A 19,546-nucleotide genomic window follows, 5' to 3' on the forward strand; every position below is an offset into this window, starting at 1 on the left:
TTGTTGTCATATATTCTCATTGTTGCATAAAATGAATATTAATCAGTGCGACAATAAATCCCAGTTCAGTTGTGCTGTTGGGAGATGTGTAAAAGCTTAATAGACCTGATTACTACATTAGATAGAAGACCTCTTCAAGTGCACTTTATCAAGAAGCCCACATGGGTTGCAGTGCACTGAATGGGTAAATCTTAATTTCATTTTCATCTCATTGGCATCTCTTGTATCAATCAATAGGAGCAACTGAAGAGGACCGGATATCAGCTTTGCTTAATGAGCACCGCTTTCCAAGGAGTTCGTCAATGACAGACAGCCTCAGAGAAAGTCGGATTATCCCTCCCCCTCCCCAGACTGCCCCCCCACCTCCACCATCTCCTTACTACCTTGATACTGGTCCACCGCCTGCCTTCTGCCCTCCCCCTCCCCCAGGACGAACACACGATCAAAGTCGCTCCAGCTTTAAACCAGGCTCCGAGGCTAGGATCCACGGTTTATCGCAAATGGTCACTGCAGCTGAGATGTACGACTCTCCCCGATCCTCAGCCCATGCAGAACGCCAAAAGAAGGCCCGCTCCATGATCATCCTCCAGGACTCCTCCCATCTGCCTGTTGAGCCCACTCACATCCCCCGGCCCGGGCCTTCCCCCACCCCTCCCGAAAAGGTCAAGAGGAAAGGGAGGGTGATCGATAACCCTTATGCCAACGTTGGCCAGTTTAGCATAGGGCTGTACACACCCACCAAGCCCCAGCGTAAGAAAAGCCCTTTAGTCAAACAGCTGCAGGTTGAGGATGCACAAGAGAGGGCATCCTTAGCATTAGCCTCTGCCCACTCCCGGGAGCACTCCCCCTCGGGCCGAGTCCCCCACACGAGCAGGGCTGATTACTACCAGCAGCAGCTCCTACTGGAAAGAGCTCGGACCCCTGGGGAAGGGCAGTCTGCAAAAGGTCCCTTTGCTGCAGCTATCGCTGGAGCTGTGAAGGACCGTGAAAAACGGCTGGAGGAACGGAGGAAATCCACAGTCTTCCTGTCTGTAGGCACAGTTGAAAGTAGCGCCACCGCGCCAGAGCAGCCGTCTCTGACACAATCTCGGTCTGTCGATGAGCGGCTGCTCAGTAGGGAGCTCAGCCAGCTGCCTCCCCCTGCCCTTGTCTTGCGGCCCTCTCAGAGTGGGACTACCTTCATTCACCCTCTAACTGGGAAGCCCCTGGACCCAAACTCCCCTCTGGCACTTGCGCTGGCCGCAAGGGAGCGGGCTCTCACATCCCAGAGCCAGTCGCCTGCCAGCAGCCCAGAGCCAAGGACTAAACATGAAAAACCGGGGCCTTTGTTTGTCGATATCCAGACCAAAGAGGCAGAACGATCGGAGGCGGAGGGTGGCTTTATGTCCCCACCTTACTCTCCTGGAGTAAAAGAAGTTTATGAAACAACACCAGACACAGGAGTTCCCTCCAGAGACCAATGGGGGACCCCAAACATGCTTCGCAAGGAAATTGTAAAAAGAACAGATAAGACAGAGGAGAGGAAGCAGGAGGACAAAAAGAGCATGCTCATCAGCATAATGGACACTTCCCAGCAAAAGACTGCTGGTCTCATTATGGTTCATGCAACAAGCAATGGGCAGTCACTGGGGCTTGAGTTGGAGGAGTCATCGGTATCACCCAAAGGGGCAATAACTGAGCCTTCTGAGCCTACCTTAGCTGAAATAAAGCAACCATCAAGCCCAGAAGCCACGACCGCCCAGCAGCCAGCCGCCCCATCAGGTGAGAAGACGCTGGCTCAGGGTAGCTCTGAGGAAGATGTGGAGCCTTATACTGTCACTCTCCCACCTGCCTTGCTGTCCTCCAGTGACGAGGAGACCCGAGAAGAACTCCGAAAGATCGGGGTGGTGCCGCCACCAGACGAGTTTGCCAACGGCCTGTTGCCGAAGGCAGCCGATGCAGCTGCACCACCATTGGCCAAACCGGCTACACCTTCCGCCTCAACCCAAGCAGCAACAGCAGCAGCAGCAACAGCAACAGCAGCAGCACACCTTCCTGCTGGTGGAACACCCTCAGGGAAGCCTTCCGATGCCCACCTGGTGCCCGAGTCTGCAGCCGACTCTGGAGTGGAGGAGGTGGACACACGCAGCTCCAGCGACCACCACCTGGAGACCACGAGCACCATATCCACTGTCTCCAGCATGTCCACCTTGTCGTCAGAGAGCGGTGAGCCCACCGACACCTACACCTCCTATGCCGACGGGCAGACTTTTATACTCGACAAGCCGCCAGTGCCTCCAAAGCCAAAACTCAAGTCCCAGCTCAGTAAGGGGCCGGTGACCTTCAGGGACCCTCTATTGAAGCAGTCCTCGGATAGCGAGCTCCTCTCCCAGCAACATGCGGCTGCGCTGGCTGCGGCCGCCGGCACTGGCCGACCCCGCTACCTCTTCCAGAGAAGGTCCAAGCTTTGGGGGGATCCCGTGGAGACGCGGCTGCTGCCTGGCTCTGAGGATGGCAAGCCCACTGTGATCAGTGACCTGAGCTCCAGGCTCCAGCAGGAATCGCGTTCACTGGGGGAGGAGCCAATGGGAGTTCTTGACCCTGGAAGAAAGTCCCCTGTGGCTGGAGCCAGGTAAGATGATCACCATTTGGGGCAATTCCACTTACCATATGTGAGTCCACTTGCTGTGATTGGATGAAGTACAGTATGTGACCAGCTTTTGAAAGCAGTTTCCAAACCCTTGAGGTGTTTATGAGGGTGTTTAAAAAGCCAGAAACTCGTATACAAAGAGGATAAATACCTTCTCAGGTTACTTCCTCTCAAGTAGTCCAGTGGGTCAGGACATGTCTTCAAGACTTGTAACTCAGTCTGAGGAGAGGCTTCAGTGTAGTATGTTTGAGCAGCTCTAAAACAGGAAAAAGTATAATTTGCTTTAGCTGAAAGCTTCAACAAAAAATATGAACAATAATGACATATCAAGAATAAAGCTATGAAAGAAAATGCACTGGGCCCCTAATGACCAGACTTCAGGACCCCTGCAATGAAGGGCTTGCGGGTATAGTGTAATAAGCATTTGCTGAAAACGTCACAGTCTTAAGTGTCATTTTAAGTTGCTGAATACTCCCACATTTAATAAAGGTACAGTCACTCTAAATAACTCCAAATTCGTAACTCCCTCTCATAATGTTTTGACCTGCTTCCTTTGGAATAGAAAGTTGCAGGTTTGAAACTCGATTGCTGTTTTAGTTTCCTTGAGATAAGTACTTACCCTAAATTGCTCTGGCTGTATAAGAAGGTAAATAGTTGTATTTAGCTTGACGTTGTCAGCTGCCTTGGACGAAAGCGTCAGCTAAATGAATAAATGTAACATCATAGACCAATTTTTAATATTACCAGTGAACACAGAAGCACATTTAGGTATATCTGCACGCAATATTTCAGTATTTCTTTCCCCAGTCTCTAGCAGACACTCCTCTATCCACTGTTCTAGACTGTGACACTGGCAATAGCAAAAATAAGTTTCAGCTTTCTCCATTTCTTGGAGGGTTAATAAATAAGGGAACCCTGCCAGGCTGTTACAGGACAGGAGCCTTGATAAACACCAGGAGCCGTGAACTTTGAGAAAAGTGAAAAATATGAATGACCACCTTCTTCAAAGGCCATCAGTCTAGGATGTATTTCAGGCAGCAATCCCACGTTGACGCACCATGGAACTGAACATTTACCAGCAGCTGCTATTGAAATGATCCTGCTCACTACTTACAGGACAGCTCCTTGGTTCCAGCTGTTGGACTGCTAACTTATGATTTGTTTGTTTTGTGACAAAAGTTTAGAAACATGGCAAAACCTTCAATGCGGTCAGCATCAGTGGTAAGTAAAGACTTGTAGCTGAGTGCATCACATTTAGTTGGTTCACAGTCATCACAGCAGCTTTCGAGACACTTGAGCCAAACCCTGCTTTTGGTCGTCTTTTTTACACATTGTACACATCTGCCATAGCTTCTGTCTGTTGTGGTTTTCCTCATATCTACTTATGAACTGCATAGTTGACAGGTGGTGTGAGCAATGAGTCAAGCATCCAGTAGAGCTGGAAGAGGTGGCCAGAAGATTACATATCTAGATATATTTCAGAACAGGCAGAGAGGAATCTGCTTTTCAGTTAACAGTTAAAACCGTTGGCAGATGTTTTAGTGTCTGGCAAAAACTGCCATCAATGTTTGCTTCCTCTTCTCTGAAAATACAATGAATACCTTTGTATTCCTACAGATGTGACAAGGAAAACGAAGAAAGTAACCCTTAGGTTTTAGCTCCTAGGGTAAACATTAACTCATTTTTTAATAAGTCTGTCAACTAATCTTTTTTTTTTAAAAAAAATAAAAACAATGAACTCTCTTTTTTAACATGATGACTGTTGTGAAGCCAATTGTTGCTTTATCTGCATCCTCTTCATCCTTATAGAACATTAACACCCTGTTCTCACATCTTAAGGCATCATCTTTTTCGCTAGATATCAGCAATTTCCTCTTGACACGGCTCATCAAAATGGGGAGCACCTTACTAGGTTTTCACACACACACACACACACACACACACACACACACACACAATGTCTAAAACCGCTTGTCCCGAGTAGGGTCGCAGCAAACCGGAACTTAACCCAGCAACACAGGGCGCAAGGCTAGAGGGTGAGGAACCAACCTTGGACCGGACGCCAGTCCACTGCAAGGCACCCCAAGCAGGACTCAAACCCCAGACCTGCCACAGAGCAGGCCCCAGTCAAACTCGCTGCGCCCCTTTCCTTACTAGGTCTTAAAAAACAAATTTAATTGTTTGTCAAATTCAAACACTGCACATGTCTATATTCCTAAGCCTGAAAGAGTTGTTGTGAAAGAAAGTTAAAACATTTTGACTCGGGTGCGATTTGCTGTGAATAAATGCTTTGGCCGTTTCACGACACCAGTTCATTGTGAAGTTAATTTCTTTATAGTGTTTTTGAAATTTTTGGTTATCGTGTGTATTAGATGTATTTCTGTTTCCACAGAAACATAACTCTCGCACATTGCTTTGATTCCAGTAGTGCTTAGTGGCCAGTAGCCTGCATCTCCTCTGCATTCACCGGTTTAACTTACACCGAAATCCTCAGCGCTCAGGTGTGAGGGGCAGATACGGTCACCGAGGGGCTTGGAGAAGCTTATCTGCTTCCATGGACCTTCAGCTCATTTCTCTGTCCAGCTTCTTCATACCCATCCTGCTGGCTCCTTCATCTATTTGACAAAGGTGCAAAGAGTCCTGGGAAGCTGCCATTCATTCCAGACTGTTTCTATGAGTGTCACCAAGTGAAACTGAACCCACAACAGGCTGTATAGGTGTTCTATTCCATTCTGTCCATTAGCAAGTGTTTTCATTGATCCTGTTTGTTTCCATGGAAACAATTTTCTGTAATAAACGTTTGGCACACCATTACCGCCTTAACTGCTGAAGCTTTATTTAGTTTCTGTAACGGTGAGATTGTGAGGAACGATTTGTGTGGGACATAGAGCTCTAGCGTAGCGGTTGCAGAGAACACTGTTGGCCCATTTGTGCGCCTGCATATGTGTGTGGTAAGGTGGAACACCGGCTGATGGACGGACTCATAGCCTGTGTCTCTCCACCAAGCCGGAGCAGTAAAAGCCGTCTGTCCGCCAGCCTCTGCTCTCTGTTGCCCTCACGGCTCAGTCCCGTCCAAGAGGCACATCCCTTGTCCAGCGATGAGAAGGTGCTCATAACACAGGATGGCATCTCTCACTCACACACACAGTCAAGCAGTACACATCTCACATACTTTTTCAGTTTAAAATGGGCTTGTTCCATCCTGGGTGTTTGAGTCACAGTGAAGTTGGCTGAGGTCACCTGCAATTTAAGGGTGCGAGAGACACTGACGTTTGTCTTCTTCGTATACCAGTGGTGTCTGTCTGTCCTGCTGAAAAGGGACAGAAGTTCAGGAACCCAATTAGGTCCTAAAGGGGACTGGATTTATAGGAACATGACGCTGCGTTCCTCCCATCCAAGTCATTAGCAGCACTCGTGTCCTTTGTGTGACCTGGACTGTCTCTCTGAACAGTCCCCACCTCCCTCAGCATGGTCCTTGTCACCATTCATTCGCTCACAACAAGTTTACATTAATTTACAGTATATTCTGCAAGCCTTTTCACAGTTTCTGTGGCCTCAGTGGTCATCTGCACATATCTGCTGCCCCATCCAGTTGCCTTTGACCACCTGCTTGCCCTTTTGTAGCCAATTAACCATCGAGATCCTCCTTTTTCTGAACATGTTTTCTCTCAAATCTCACCATTTACCTCCACAGCATGGTGTCTGCGCTCATCCCTAGCACAGCTCTCTCGAAATGTGTCATCCGTACCACACTTTCTGTTCTTTTGTCTTGAGGGATGCGCCTGTTCCTCGACATCAAACATGCCTTCCAACCTTACAGCACAAATAGGAGAAATCGCAGCTCTGAAATGTTCCAGAAGCAAAAAAGAAAAAGTGATGAATAAATAGGTGATGATAAATGTAAAATAAAAATCCATTTCGGATTCAGCTTATTGACCTGTTGATACCAAACAGAAGCATTTCTTTGACATGTGACACCAGTCTTGGAACACTTGCATTCTCATTTGTTTTTATTACATTTTCTCTGTCGTCAGAATATGAATGTGCTTTTTTTTTCGTTCCACGGACTGACGCTGAGTCTCATTGCCTCTCTCTCTCTGCTCACTCTGCATGCCCACGCTGCTCTATCTAGAACTGACTCTGGCCCCAGGAGGGTGGGAGAAATGTGTAAGTGCGCATGGACATCTCATTCCTGTTCACACTCGCTGTGATCCCCCCCCCCCCGCCCCCAACTGTCTTCCACTCGCTGCCCCAAGCAGGTAGCCCTGCCCCCTTCACTCAGCAGCCCCATCTCTGTGTGCTTCCTGCTCCTTGGTCCTTATCCTCATCATGAGTGCCACCACCTGCCACTGTCCTCCTTTGCTGCTCATGTCACCTATGGGTTCATATCCCCTTGAACCGCACTGGTTTTCGTTGCATCGGCAACTCGCGTCCCGAAGGCCAACCCAGCCCTCAGGCTGCAGGAAGTGGCTTTGCAAAGCAGGATCAGCTCAGAGAGGCAGGAAGTTACCCAGGAGCGGTGCTGGACAGGCGCTGCAAGGCAGGTGGAACGAATGTACTTTTTCCACAAGGAACAATACTCGACAAGGGATCCTCGCTGTCTGGGTCCAACCATCTCCTCAAAGAGAACGTGACTCATTAGAAAGGATCAAAGAGGAAAGGATTAAATGAGTGTCACGCGAAAGCCATTCCTGAAACATTAAGGCTGGGATGTCCTCATCTTTCTTCCCCCCTTTTTTTGTTTACCTTGAATTCCTGCTTTTCACACAGAGGGACATAACTGAAGAGCTTCCCTCTCGATGCATGTCCACTCATCTTTCCTGTGATACAGGGGCTGTCATGAAAAAGGATCAATCGGAACAAGTGTCTGTCTCCAAGATGTTTTGCAAGCTTTGCAAGCGTACCCCTTATTAGGTCATTGAATGTAAAATGTGTGTACCTTCTCCAAACTGCGGTATCCTTAGTTTACACTGCTTGATCCAATAACTATGGGCTGTCCACTTATCCTCAGTGGACAAGAAAGGTCCAGTGTTGTACCGTGGTGTTTCAGTGGACTTACCGTGTCACTGTGTGAGAGAATAAGCATCTGGTATGAGACTAGGGTAGGTACTCTCCGGTAGGCGTCTGCTTCTGCTGACCACCCGCTTGCCTTTCACCCTCAGAGAGGATGCGGGTGGGCATGGCGGGCATCTTCGGTGGAAACCCACGCAAGCAAAGAGAGGGCTAGCAAACTCGGCATAGGATTTAGCCCGATTTCAAACCAGATCCGAAAGCACAGCCCAAGAGCTGCAAGGCAGTAGAACTGCCTGCTGCACCACTGTGCCACTTAAATGAATATAAAGCAATGTAAACAAGGTGATACCATAATTCCAGCACTGAGTCATTTTGGTTGTGTGATGCAAAACAAGAAGTTTTTCTTTAAAACTGAGAACAGAGCGGAACAGAACCGGGTCACTGCAGCACAGAGACTGACTGAATCGGTACACAGCAGGTCCTGGGCTTACTGTCTTAATGACGGTAAACAGAGCACGAGGGTACAAAGTTAGTGTTTAGCAAGGTGCTCATGAGGCACTATGAAGTTCCACAAAGGTGAAAGGACCAGGATCTCTCAAAGAAGGTCAGCTGGGTCTTGCAACTTTTGACCACTACCGACTGGTGGGCGAAGTTTGAGGTTGGACCATGCAGGGTGCCTGGCGATGGGTGGCGGGGGGGTCTCCGAATAGGACCAGTCCCTCAGCCTGTGGTAAGACCCAAAGGCGAAGACAGTTTCTGCTCTGGGCTCCACGGTACAGAAGAGTTACATGTCCATATATCAGAGCCCAGCAGCGGGGAAGACAGAGCCCTGGACAAAGAAGGTCCACTTCTGTTCCTGTCTCTGATTGGCCACATGTGGCGTTCACCTCTTTTAGTGTGACCGTGACACGCAGTAAGGACCCTCGTGCTCACCAGTCACTCCCGGGTTTCCTCTCACCTTTACAAAGTCACCGAGAGAAACTCTGTCTGCTTTTCCGATGTGGATTTTGCTTTGTTGCTTCCGCCGTTCCGGTCAAAAGGGCTCTTGGTGTGTTTAGCGCGGTTTGTCCTGCAACAGTGACAGTCCCGGTGTGACTCACCATTGTGTTACTAACCAGCCTGCAACAGCGTCTGCTCGCTCGCTCGCTCGCCCCACCTCAGGCTTTTTGTAAAGCTTCCAGAGACCACGTGGTGCTCTAACCCCCCCTCACCCTGTGTCTCTCTCCCCTCTTCCAGACTATTCAGTAGTTTAGGGGAGCTCCACACCATCTCTCAGAGGAGCTACGGCACCACCTACACCATCCGACCGGGCAGCCGGTACCCTGTGACCCGCCGGACGCCCAGCCCAGGCAGAGGCTCCGCCTCCTCCCCTGACAGGACAGACCCCTTGGGGCTGGGGCGGAGCTACGGCCTGGCCACCTCCCCCACGACCCCACCCACCATCCTCAAGTCGTCCAGCCTGAGCATCCCGCACGAGCCCAAGGAGGTGCGCTTCGTGATGCGCAGCTCCAGCGCGCGCAGCCGCTCACCGTCGCCAGCGCCCTCGCCCACTCTGGGCTCCCCGCTGCTCACCTTACGGCCCTTCCACCAGAAACCCCTGCATCTGTGGAACAAGTACGACGTGGGCGACTGGCTGGAGAGCATCAATCTGGGTGAGCATCGCGAGCGCTTCCAGGACCACGAGATCGAGGGCTCCCACCTGCCCGCCCTCACAAAGGATGACTTTGCCGAGCTGGGGGTGACACGGGTGGGCCACCGCATGAATATCGAGCGCGCGCTGAAGCAGTTGCTGGACAGTTGACCCCACACAGCCCCCACTGAGTTCTCGTCATCTTTTTTTGTTTTTTATTTTGTTTTTGGTTTTATCCCCCCCCCAGATCTTTTGCTTTCTTCTCACTTACAGTTTCAGTTATTATATTTATGCTTTTCTCACTGCATTGCACTGATTGGAAGATGGAAGAATAAACCCAGCTGTCTACCCCCCACTCACCCAGGCTCCGACCCCCCACAAAGCCAGCCCACCCGTCTGTTCGGAGTGATGTTCTACCTGCAAAAAGTGAATGTTGCATGAACTCTATATGGAAGGTCCGGTTTGTGAGTGCTCGTTTTTGAACCCTCCGCTCCAGCTGAGAAATAACAGCTCCGCCCTCTTTACCATAAAAATCCACACCATCACACCAATCCCAGCATTCCTGGCTTTCCGGCCTCATTTTCCGACATGAGCTACAGCAGAGAAAAAGCCTTGATGGGAAAATTCTGTTGCCTTTCAGAATATTTTTAAAGATCCACAATGAAGAACAGAGTCTTGGGGAAAAAAAAAGACTTTTTCCACGGTGGGGGAATTTCAACTGCCTCACAAATTTAGATTTTCTTTTTTAATACAGCATTTACATTAATTGATACATTATTTCCGGGGTAAGACCAGACAGCTGCATCGGAACGTTTCTTATTAGATTCTTTCAATGACTGTGGTATTTATTATATTAGGAGAATGTTTAACCAACACTAGTGGCTTTTTTCATAATCAAGGTGTTGCTTTGGGAACAATTATTTTCCAAAGGGAAAATTACATAGATATGACATGTATTTAGATGACAACTTAAAAAGGGAAAGAAATATAAAAAAAAAACTGTGTCTTTTCACTAGTTGGCGGTTTGACAGTAAACAAAATCTGTTTCCACCAATAACTTACTCCTGTTTTTACCAATTATATATATAATAATATATATTTAAAAGAAAAAAGTATATATATATATATAAAAATCAAGATTATATAAACAAAATTTTGTTATAATTTTACTAAACCTATAATATATGGTATTATATAAAATCCACTGTTTAAAATGAATTTTCTTTATGGTGATCCTTCCTTTTACATGGAGAGTTGTTTCACTCACTCCCGCCTTGGTCATATGTTTGAGTTTTGGAAAACCCGGTCTTCCATCTTCGAGGGTACGAGAAAACTGCCACGCTGTGCCTCCCAAGCCCCCGAATGACAGTAGGGTATCCAATGTGCCGCTACAGTGGCAACAAGTGTGCGCACCACTGTGCTCCCGACACTCTCGCTTCCTTCTGGGGCTTCTGGCTCGGTCCTAAGCCCCCAGCTCTCGCACCCTGCACCACCCCTGCTCGTCCCTTTGCTTCTTGGATCACTTCACCGGGCTTCGGTCAGTTGCGCTGCTACGTCCATAACAAAACAAGGTCAGATCCCCGCATGTGCACAGCCTGGCTTTGGCCAACACCAACTGGTGTGTTTGTTCACTCGGAGCCACGAGATCGGTGTGTTCGCGCATGAGGCCTGCGACCGGCGAGTTCTAGCAAAACACACGAGTGTGTGTCATTGCCGCGTTCGCTCGGAATGCACGTAACAGATGTTCCCTTCTCCCGTTTCCTCCGGCGCTCAGCAACTCTCTGGCACGACGTCGGTCACCGTGGGACACGGGCATGGCAATAAAGGGATGCGGGAGCGAGTAAGTCGAACGTCCATGTGCTGCTATTCCTTCCCTCCTAAATGAAAGAGAAAGGCGACGAGCTCCTGTTAGTGAGGGTGAGCGGCACTGAACAAACACCCTACCGAGGGGTTCCTCTCACGCTCAGTGTGGACGGGTTACACTTGCCTGCTGCCGCTTCTCTCCCTCACCTGCGGGTTTTATATTCAGTGCCGGAGGATGTTGTAGAAATGGAACGTTTTTTTCTATCCGTCGACGAACGTTGGGAAATTCTCAGCGCGACACCTAAAGGAAACGTAACAAAGTCACCTTTCGTTACTCCACACACTCCTCACACGTGTAAATACAGAAGAAAAAGCTTTTTGTATTATTCCCGAGCCATGTACATACGATAGATTTCGTACAGATTTTTAAAAACAACAGATGTATGTATAAAAGTAGTATATAGACACAGTATATGGTAAACATGAATGTTCGACACAGCTGCATAGTGAATCTCCAGCTGAAAAGGGGCAGAGAGCAATTTCTTTGCAGGTCTTACGAGTTCCGGGATGATTTGCACAAAACAAGGTGCTAACATAAAGCCATCCATCATCAGCTGGCAAAGAACTGCCGCCACCGTCGTCTCTGTCTCTGCCTCGCAAGGGCAGCCTCCCCCCCACCTGTTCCTCCTCCTCATCTTCCTCCCACATCCCCCTGCCACGTATGCTCCAGAGGCCCAAAAAAATAGTACCTGCATGTAGCTTTGCCCCAAGGGACTCCTAACCATCCCATTGGCCACCCTCACCTGTGGGGGCTCGACGCAGCCCCAGCTCCCAGCAATAGGCCCTGTCCTACGGGACCCTGCAGAGTGTCGTGTGGTTTTTCGACAGCGCCAGAGCAGGGTGTCTGCTGAACGACACGGGTGGGCCACGAGCACCGCAGCGAAGCATCGAAGGACGACGACTGCTGCGTCTCTGTAGTTCTGTCGAAGAGCCGCCTCCTTGCAAACTGCGCTACGCGTTCGTCACACCCGTGGCCGCTTACCTTTCCTAACGCCTTGTTTTCCGCACCACTTCTTTCTGCTTCCGTTTTGACTCTTTTCTCTTTCTGAACTTAAATATCTGGAATATGGGATCGTAACTGTTTTAAGGGGGGGAAAAATGTGCCAAAAAGTATTTGACTTTTGACTGTAAGTTTCTCATCTATAGATGTAGTTGTTAAAATAATAGGACAGCTGTTAGAACGAGCAGCATTATGGTGCCATCTCCTGGAAATCTTGAGTACTGCTCACATTTGCTAAGCTCTAGATATTTATTCATTATGGGACAAGCGGTTCAGAAAGTGTGTGTGTGTATTATGAGGCCTATATGATATATATACAGTATATATTTTATGTACAGGTAGTGGACAAAAAATGAAATCCTTATCATAATGGTCACCATGTTTACACTCCTTGTAGGCAATCCGTATGGCCGGCACATGTCACTGCTACGCGAGATGTGCATATTGCTTCTCAATAATTCCTTTGTAATGTCTGAAGTGAGCTGCCCCTCAAGCAGCTTTATGAGTTCATATCACTTAATAAAATAAATTGATGTGGCTCTGAACAGGACACGGATACCGCGTTAACGGCACGTCGTTTAGCAAACGCGGCAACGTCACAGTGGACTTTCTCACAGTCCTGTGGAAGAGAAGTGAGAAGTACTGTGACTCCAACAATTAGTGTGGGCTGTGAGACAACACTGGGGGTGGACAGCAGGCGGAGAGTGTGCACGGAAAAGGTAGTCATTGTCATCATCATCGCCACAGTCTCAGCACTGGGCCTAAAACTCGTATCGGCAGCAGTATGAATAATAAGCAGATGTTGATGACGTACCTGGAATCAGTGCTGGAAGTTATGGATGAGGTATGAGAGAGGTGGAGATGTGTGGCACAGCCTGTGTGCACTCTTTGTGTCTTTACGAGGCAGAGCCATAGATGAGTGTGACAAGTGTCTCAATGGACCACGGCGCTGTGCTGGGGGCCACAGCACCACGAGCTCACCCTGAAATGCAGGAGCACGTTCCTGCAGAGCCCTTCCAGGCCCTGGGTGACCACAAAGTGTGTGTCACTGTCCCACGTGGCATTTCTCATTATTATTGTTATTATTGTTGTTGTTGTCCACTACCTCTATGCGTACATTGCCTGCTAGGCTTCTTTTACGGGACTTTCTTTGACATTTGCTCATGCTGTGTGGAAACTATGAATATATATTTATATTGTGCAAAAAAAATGAAAGTTCATCTGGTTCAGGTTTGTGTAGATGTCTGCGATTTCGGGACTTTACACTCAAGGGTTTTATTTCTCGTTTTTAAGGTAATAATTACCTTGCGCGAGGACGTAAGACCATCGCGAGAGCATCAATGTAACAATTTCACCCAATGCCTGCTTTTTCCTGCGCAGTCAATGCTGTTTTCTCAGAGCAAAGCACAAGAGCAAAAGCGTACAAGTCCACGTCACCGGCCTTTACCCGTCTTTACAGTATGTTTACAGTACGAAGCCCTCGGTTGGTGTGAGCATCGAGCGTGAGACTGTGACGCGCGACAAACCGTCGGGGACCGCGACACCGGAAACAGGTCCGCGCGCGGGTCAGGTGTAGTGAAAGGAGGTGAAGCGAAGTAAACGAAGTAAAAACGAAGCGAGATGCGGAATTTCGAATTGGGCTCCTTACTTAGTTCTTGCTGCTTATTTGCGAGGGGGGGTGTTTCGGTATGAAGGTGCGCGAGGCGGGCGGGGGGAGGGGGCACCTGCCACTTTCACCAGCTCGCGCACGTGAGACAATCATGCGCACGCGACCGGGGCGCGGGGTTCGCTTGCGTGTTTCGCGCTAAAACTCGTCCCGGGATTCAAAGCGTGTCCGTCACAAGTGAATCTACACCTGAAGGGGGATCGGGGGGAGGATGTGCGCGTGCGATGTAAGGGCTACAGCCGCAGCGCGTGCGGTTGCGGAGGGTTTTGTGACTCGGTTTCTGGCGACGCGGCTTCCGTGACCCTGTAGCGAGCTGTGCAATAAGACACATGCGGTGTGTTTTCACCCGGGATGAGCGGAGCTCGAGTCCCACTCGCCACTGCTCGAACCTTGTGTGTGGCGCACCACCCTGCTCCGGCCCAGTTCGTGTGTGTTTTTGTGTGTGTGTGTGAGTGTGAGAGAGACCCGGTGTCCACGGAGCGCGCGGGACGGGTGTGCGACGGGCCTCCCCCCCCCTTCCTCCTCTTCCTCGCCCTCGAACCGCGACGCTCACACTGTCTATCCCACTCGAGCCGCCTACGGCTGGACGGGCGCAGTCTAGGCACAACTTTTCCTTTTTTTCTTCTTTTTCTTTTCTTTCCTTTTTTTTTCTTTTTCTAAACACGTCTCACTGAACATGAATCTATCGAAGTGTAACAGACAAGCCCTCGGACCCTGTTGTTGTGATATATTTACACTAAAAGAGATATATGTTTGTTATATCATATAATAAATTTATTATTGAAACCAGTCATTCTGCTCGTGACGCTTCTTTAAATCTGCTCTTAAGTGCTCTGGGGGGGGGGACAGGGGACGTTCGGTCCTTGTTGTGCGGATCCCTGTTGAGGAGGGTCTCTCCTCGTCTTCTCTGATGCGGCGAGGAACGTGGTACAAGTACAGTAATACACACTGTGGGCCACTTCATTTTAGTTTTCGCTGGCAATAAACTGCATGTAAATTGTGAGAATATAATGAAAGAGCAGCGGCAGCCGTCAATGCGTCTATTGCGATATAAGTGGGTGTGTGCGCGCGCGCTCGCTCCGTTCAGCCGTTCGGTCTTTTCTTTTGACCTCACAAGACTGGAGATGACGTCACACGAGGTACATCGTGCTGACGTGGCTTTTTCAAATGACATTTATTATCCATTCATTCTTGCCGAAGAAGAGGACGTGAGGAAACAGTAACGTTTCGATCTCCACGTCTCAAACGAATCAAGGCCGAATTATAGCAGGTTCTGGAGCCACAGACAGTCACAGTGCATGTGGCGCACTCAGGTTCGACAGAACAACAGTACGGTCTCCATTAACACGAGTCACAGCTTATTTCGCACTGCAAAGGAGAAAAGGTCACATTATCATGACCGCTTCTCCAAACGAATTCACCTCTGAAAGTCACAGAAGTCATAAAATTGTTCTGTTTGTCCTGCAAACACATTTTGACAGCAATTTCACACATGATAATGCCGGTAACGGGTGGAAAGGTCAATGTGGCTTACAATGTTTTAATGTATTTATTACCACGCCACGGTCCTTGCCTTTTCTCTAGACACCTGCTTATTAACCAAAGACAGGAGGCAGTAAAAATGTGATTTATTTATTTTTTTATAAATCCAAGTTCAATGTAGACGCTGCAGCATTTATTATATGCTAATTTGTTTGCAAACTTGTTTATAATTAGTCTTACAAGGTTTGTACAGCCTTTTGACGTCTTGTGCGCGATGCTGTTAGATTTTCGTTTTCTAACGGTTTTACGTGTACTTAGTATTTAAAGAGCTGTTTGGGAAGCAGTCTGTGAAATGTGCCTTTCATTCTGTTCACTCACTGTTCATGCACTGTGCTGGGTAACTGTTTCACTGTTAAAAAACAGCCCAGTCACTCTTTTCTGCACTTAGTTACAGCATTAGTCGTGTGTGTGTGTGTGTGTGTGTGTGTGTGTGTGTGTGTGTGTGAGAGAGAGAGAGAGTGTGAGTGTGCTGAAACTAATGTGTCGATGAATGAAGATCACCAACATTTTTTTTTTTTTTTTTTTTTTTTTTAAAAAGATGGTCATTTGAGTTTTTCTTGATGTTTTGACAATGGTTCACTTGGACTGTCACTGGAACACACCTATTGTCACAATAACAAGTATTTAAACAATCCCTCTTTGACCATGGGGTTGGGGCCACGGTTAGGGTTAGGGTAAAGTGTCACCTTATCCTAAAGTTTTTATGGTTTATCCTAATGATGACTACAGAATTCATTTAATAGCTTGAAATGAAAGAAAAATGTGACACTAGATAGTTTTTTTTTTTTTTTTTTTTTGAAGCAAGCAGATTATTTTAGTTTTTTCCTATTTACATATCTCAGCATGTCCTCTTGCTAGTTCACAAGATCCTGCTTTATCCTACATAATTTAGAAATGACACAAGCATTACGCAAAAATACAAACTGTAACAGGCTTCCCCTTTCAAGCTTTAATACAATTATACATTTTTAGCATTAATTAGCTTTCATAAAAATAATTTGTTCCTGATTGTTCCAAACAATTTAAAAAGTAAAAAGCAACTAATATAAAATAAACCTTTACCTATAAATAAATAGTACCTTTTTGTTATGGATTTCAAAAATAATATTGAAATACCCTTAGACCTGAAACTCATGATACTCTTCACCAACATCCATGATATTCTTGACACAGATATAACATTTAATATACTGTAATACCGACTTGTCATAATTAAAGTTTCTGAAAATTAATTGGTCGTAATAAAAGTAAAGGATCCGCGCAACTTTATCTTCACGTCTTCCCTGTCCGTTACAACACAACATACAAAAATCTCCTTTAGGCCACGTGGGGGGGGGGTTGTTCCAAGCCTTTGGAAGAGTGCGGTGGCCTTTGTGACTCGTTCTTCTTTAGAGCGCGCTATTAATTCCAGTCTTCATGGCGAGAGAACAGTATCAGGAAAGTCCAGGGCAGCACAGAATGCACTGGGATCAGATGTCTTTGACAATGAGGGGGGTGATGAACTCCGAGTGTCGGACCCCAAAGCTGAAACTCGGTGCTGTGTGTCTCGTGAAGGTGACCTGCAGCGCAAAAACACAACAACTGGCTTCAGTACAGTTCAGTGGCGAGTGTCGAGAGGCCCATTCCTTAACCTTCATTACAGGGATCCTCACAACTTATCCTGGCTGGCAGGTGTGTGTGTGTGTGTGTGTGTGTGTGTGTGTGTGTGTGTGTGTGTGTGTGTGCGCACGCAACGCACTGAGGCTATTGACGAGAAAGGCTGCGTACACACTGCGTCCTGCAGGATACAGTATGAGAACCGCTATAAATACCATGAATACTGAGTGTCCGAGAAGGAAGGATCCAGATTCTGAGATCCGCAGAGGAGTGTATTCCAGTAGCAGAATAGTCACAACCCTTTGCATTGAAACACACACCTTCTCAGGGTAGTGGGCAGCAGGTCCGGGTTTCTGGGTCTTATCTCCTGGCTTAAAGTTGCGCCCGGTCATGCTGTAGCGAGGTGCCTTGCGTTTAAAAGTGCTCGGGTCCGGCGCCTGATACGCTCCTGGTCCTGGTGTCTGCAGAATAAAAAGAGAGAGAAGATGTTTCATGCGCGCACACACACACACACACACACACACACACACACACACACACACACACACACTCACAGCACTTCCTCTTCCTGTCCACCCACTGAAGCCAAGTCTGACAGTGGAGCTTTAATTGTGTCTAACAGGACGCACGTGCTGCACCGCAGGGCCCTGTCGGGTTTTTCCAATACGTCTTGGCAAAACAAAGCAGTTGCACTTGAGGAACTGTTTGGTTCACCTTCGTCAGGTCCTGGTAGAAGTTGCCGATCTTGCTCCTCCCTTTGAGCGAGAAGCTGGGGGCAGAGGGTTTAGTCACGGTGTGGGACCCCAGTATAGGGGGCAGCTTGTATTCTGCAGGTCCTGTGCACGAGATGAAGGAATCGTGGTAAATTACTTACCCGTTTGCTGCTTTCCTGTCCCATGATTCACCCTGGACACTACATGGTTTACAGTGTTATGCCGCATGGGTTATCAGTGCACACTGTCATCAGCGGTTTTTTTTTTTTTACCTGGCGTCCGGTTCTTGGGTGGCGATTTGGTCCGCGGGGACAGCGAGTAAGCTGGCGCCGAGGGGAAAAGAGACTTGCCGGCTCTTTCTAGCGAGTACTGACCTAGGAGCCGAGGGGGGAAAGGAGCGATGAGCTCTGGTATGAGTGGCACCGAGATGTCCCGGTGCTGTGGAGGATGGAGGGAGCAGGGAGGAGGTCACTCACCTGGCGCCGGTGTCTGGAAGCGAGTCGGGCTTTTGGGGCGACTGTGCAGTGAATAGGCTGGGGTTCTCTCCCAGCCGAACCTCGTGAGGTGGGGGGGAACGTGGTAGCCGGGTCCCGGAGAACAGCTGGACGGGAGGGGGCAATGAAGACTGCCGAAGCTATAGGCCGGTGCTTTAAACATCCTCGGATCGTGATGTTCAGCCCCTGTTTGTGCAAGATAGTTTTTACGCCATTTAGCATCAAGGACCCTGCGTGAACCAGGTGAGCAGAGGTTTACCGGAACTGCTCCAACAACCTCTCCGGCTGCATCGTGGTTCGAGCTCGTCTCGGATAAAATATCAGAAGAAATAGCATAAAAAAACGAATGCAAACATAATATGCATAGTTGTACACCTCTTGTGTTGAAAAACCTTCACACCTTTGTGAACTGTGTTCTAGGTCTTTACCTAAAGTTCTTGGGAGTTCATATTTAGGTCCAGGGCTTTTGTACATTGCAGCTATTGGTCCGATCGGCTTGTGGGGCCGCCAGGTTCCTACCCACACCTCTGTGTCTGCCATGTTCAACCTGAAAATCCTGACAATTGAGAGGTAACACACTTATATAACTTCAAATTATGATCTAAATCTTATTAAAGTGAAGCATCACTTGAGACAGGAGGTTTTAGCACTGATCTCATTTACAGCCACTGAGAAGATCAGAAATACCACACTACGTTTTTGCACACAGCTAATTGGGAAAGGGATATTAATATATTTTACAACAATATATTATTCTGGTAATAATATCAGCAAGGCTAAAACTTGTACAGTTGAGGGTCCTGAAATGTAACTAATATCTAAGATTTCAGCTTTGCTTATTGCTACAGTTATAGTTACGAAGGAGATTCTGCAGGTGCAGCACTTAGCCTAGTGATGATTAGAGCCGTTCTCTCGCAATCTGGAGGTCCCTGGTTCGAGTCCCACTCCTGCAGTAGTACCTTTGCTCAAAGTACTTACTCTCAATTGTTCCAGTAATACCCTGCTGCATAAATTGGTAAATTATTGTGAGTTGCTTAATACACACACCTGACATTATGTATACTAGTATATTAATGAATGATGGATTGTCTCTTTAGCACAACTTCTGTTACATTATATTTAACCAGCTTTCTCTATGGTTGTGGCAATCGTGATACTGTCCTGCTCAATTATGTACGTATATGGAATGTGTGCGTGTGCGCGCGCTTATTCTTTCGCCTCATCCTCCTCAGTTTTTGACAGCGCATGAATACCTATAGAGCAGCGCGAGTCCTCCTCGGATCTCAACCCTTGAGACAGTGGCAGATGAAGCGACTCGCTCACCTTACGGCTTTATACGGTTGAACGTTACCATGGCGACGTTGCCATGTTGACATCTTTGATTGGCACGTGGTTTTGAG

At 47.9% G+C, this 19,546-nt stretch overlaps 2 protein-coding genes across 3 annotated transcripts in view; one reads left to right on the forward strand and one right to left on the reverse strand.

The window, feature by feature from the left end:
* The window catches only part of LOC108921134 (SH3 and multiple ankyrin repeat domains protein 3-like), a 191,613-nt gene extending 181,261 nt beyond the window's left edge, over positions 1–10,352 (forward strand). For both annotated transcript variants that reach the window (XM_029251632.1, XM_029251633.1), the window contains 2 exons: positions 238–2,611; positions 8,879–10,352. In XM_029251632.1, the coding sequence (XP_029107465.1) occupies positions 238–2,611; positions 8,879–9,443 (2,939 nt within the window). In that variant the 3' untranslated portion in view covers positions 9,444–10,352. The remainder of the gene's footprint in view (positions 1–237; positions 2,612–8,878) is intronic.
* Positions 10,353–16,679: 6,327 nt separating this feature from the next.
* Positions 16,680–18,686, reverse strand: LOC108921140 (outer dense fiber protein 3-B-like). Its single transcript, XM_018730454.2, has 6 exons — positions 18,575–18,686; positions 18,129–18,332; positions 17,925–18,026; positions 17,654–17,775; positions 17,260–17,400; positions 16,680–16,902 (listed from the first exon to the last, which is right to left on the reverse strand). The coding sequence occupies exons 1-6, from the start codon at positions 18,684–18,686 to the stop codon at positions 16,813–16,815; spliced, it is 771 nt and encodes a 256-aa protein (XP_018585970.1). The 3' UTR covers positions 16,680–16,812.
* Between the last annotated feature and the right edge of the window lie 860 nt (positions 18,687–19,546).

This window comes from Scleropages formosus, chromosome 5 (assembly GCF_900964775.1).
Source record: "Scleropages formosus chromosome 5, fSclFor1.1, whole genome shotgun sequence".
Taxonomy (NCBI): Eukaryota; Metazoa; Chordata; class Actinopteri; order Osteoglossiformes; family Osteoglossidae; genus Scleropages; species Scleropages formosus.

Coding starts and splice junctions, on each gene's coding strand:
- LOC108921140 (XM_018730454.2), bottom strand. CDS start 18,686: ATGGCAGACACAGAGGTGTGGGTAGGAACCTGGCGGCCCCACAAGCCG. Junction 17,776..17,924: donor ACCCAAGAACCGGACGCCAG/GTAAAAAAAAAA, acceptor TCTCGTGCACAG/GACCTGCAGAATACAAGCTG. Junction 16,903..17,259: donor CTGCCCACTACCCTGAGAAG/GTGTGTGTTTCA, acceptor TTTGCGCTGCAG/GTCACCTTCACGAGACACAC.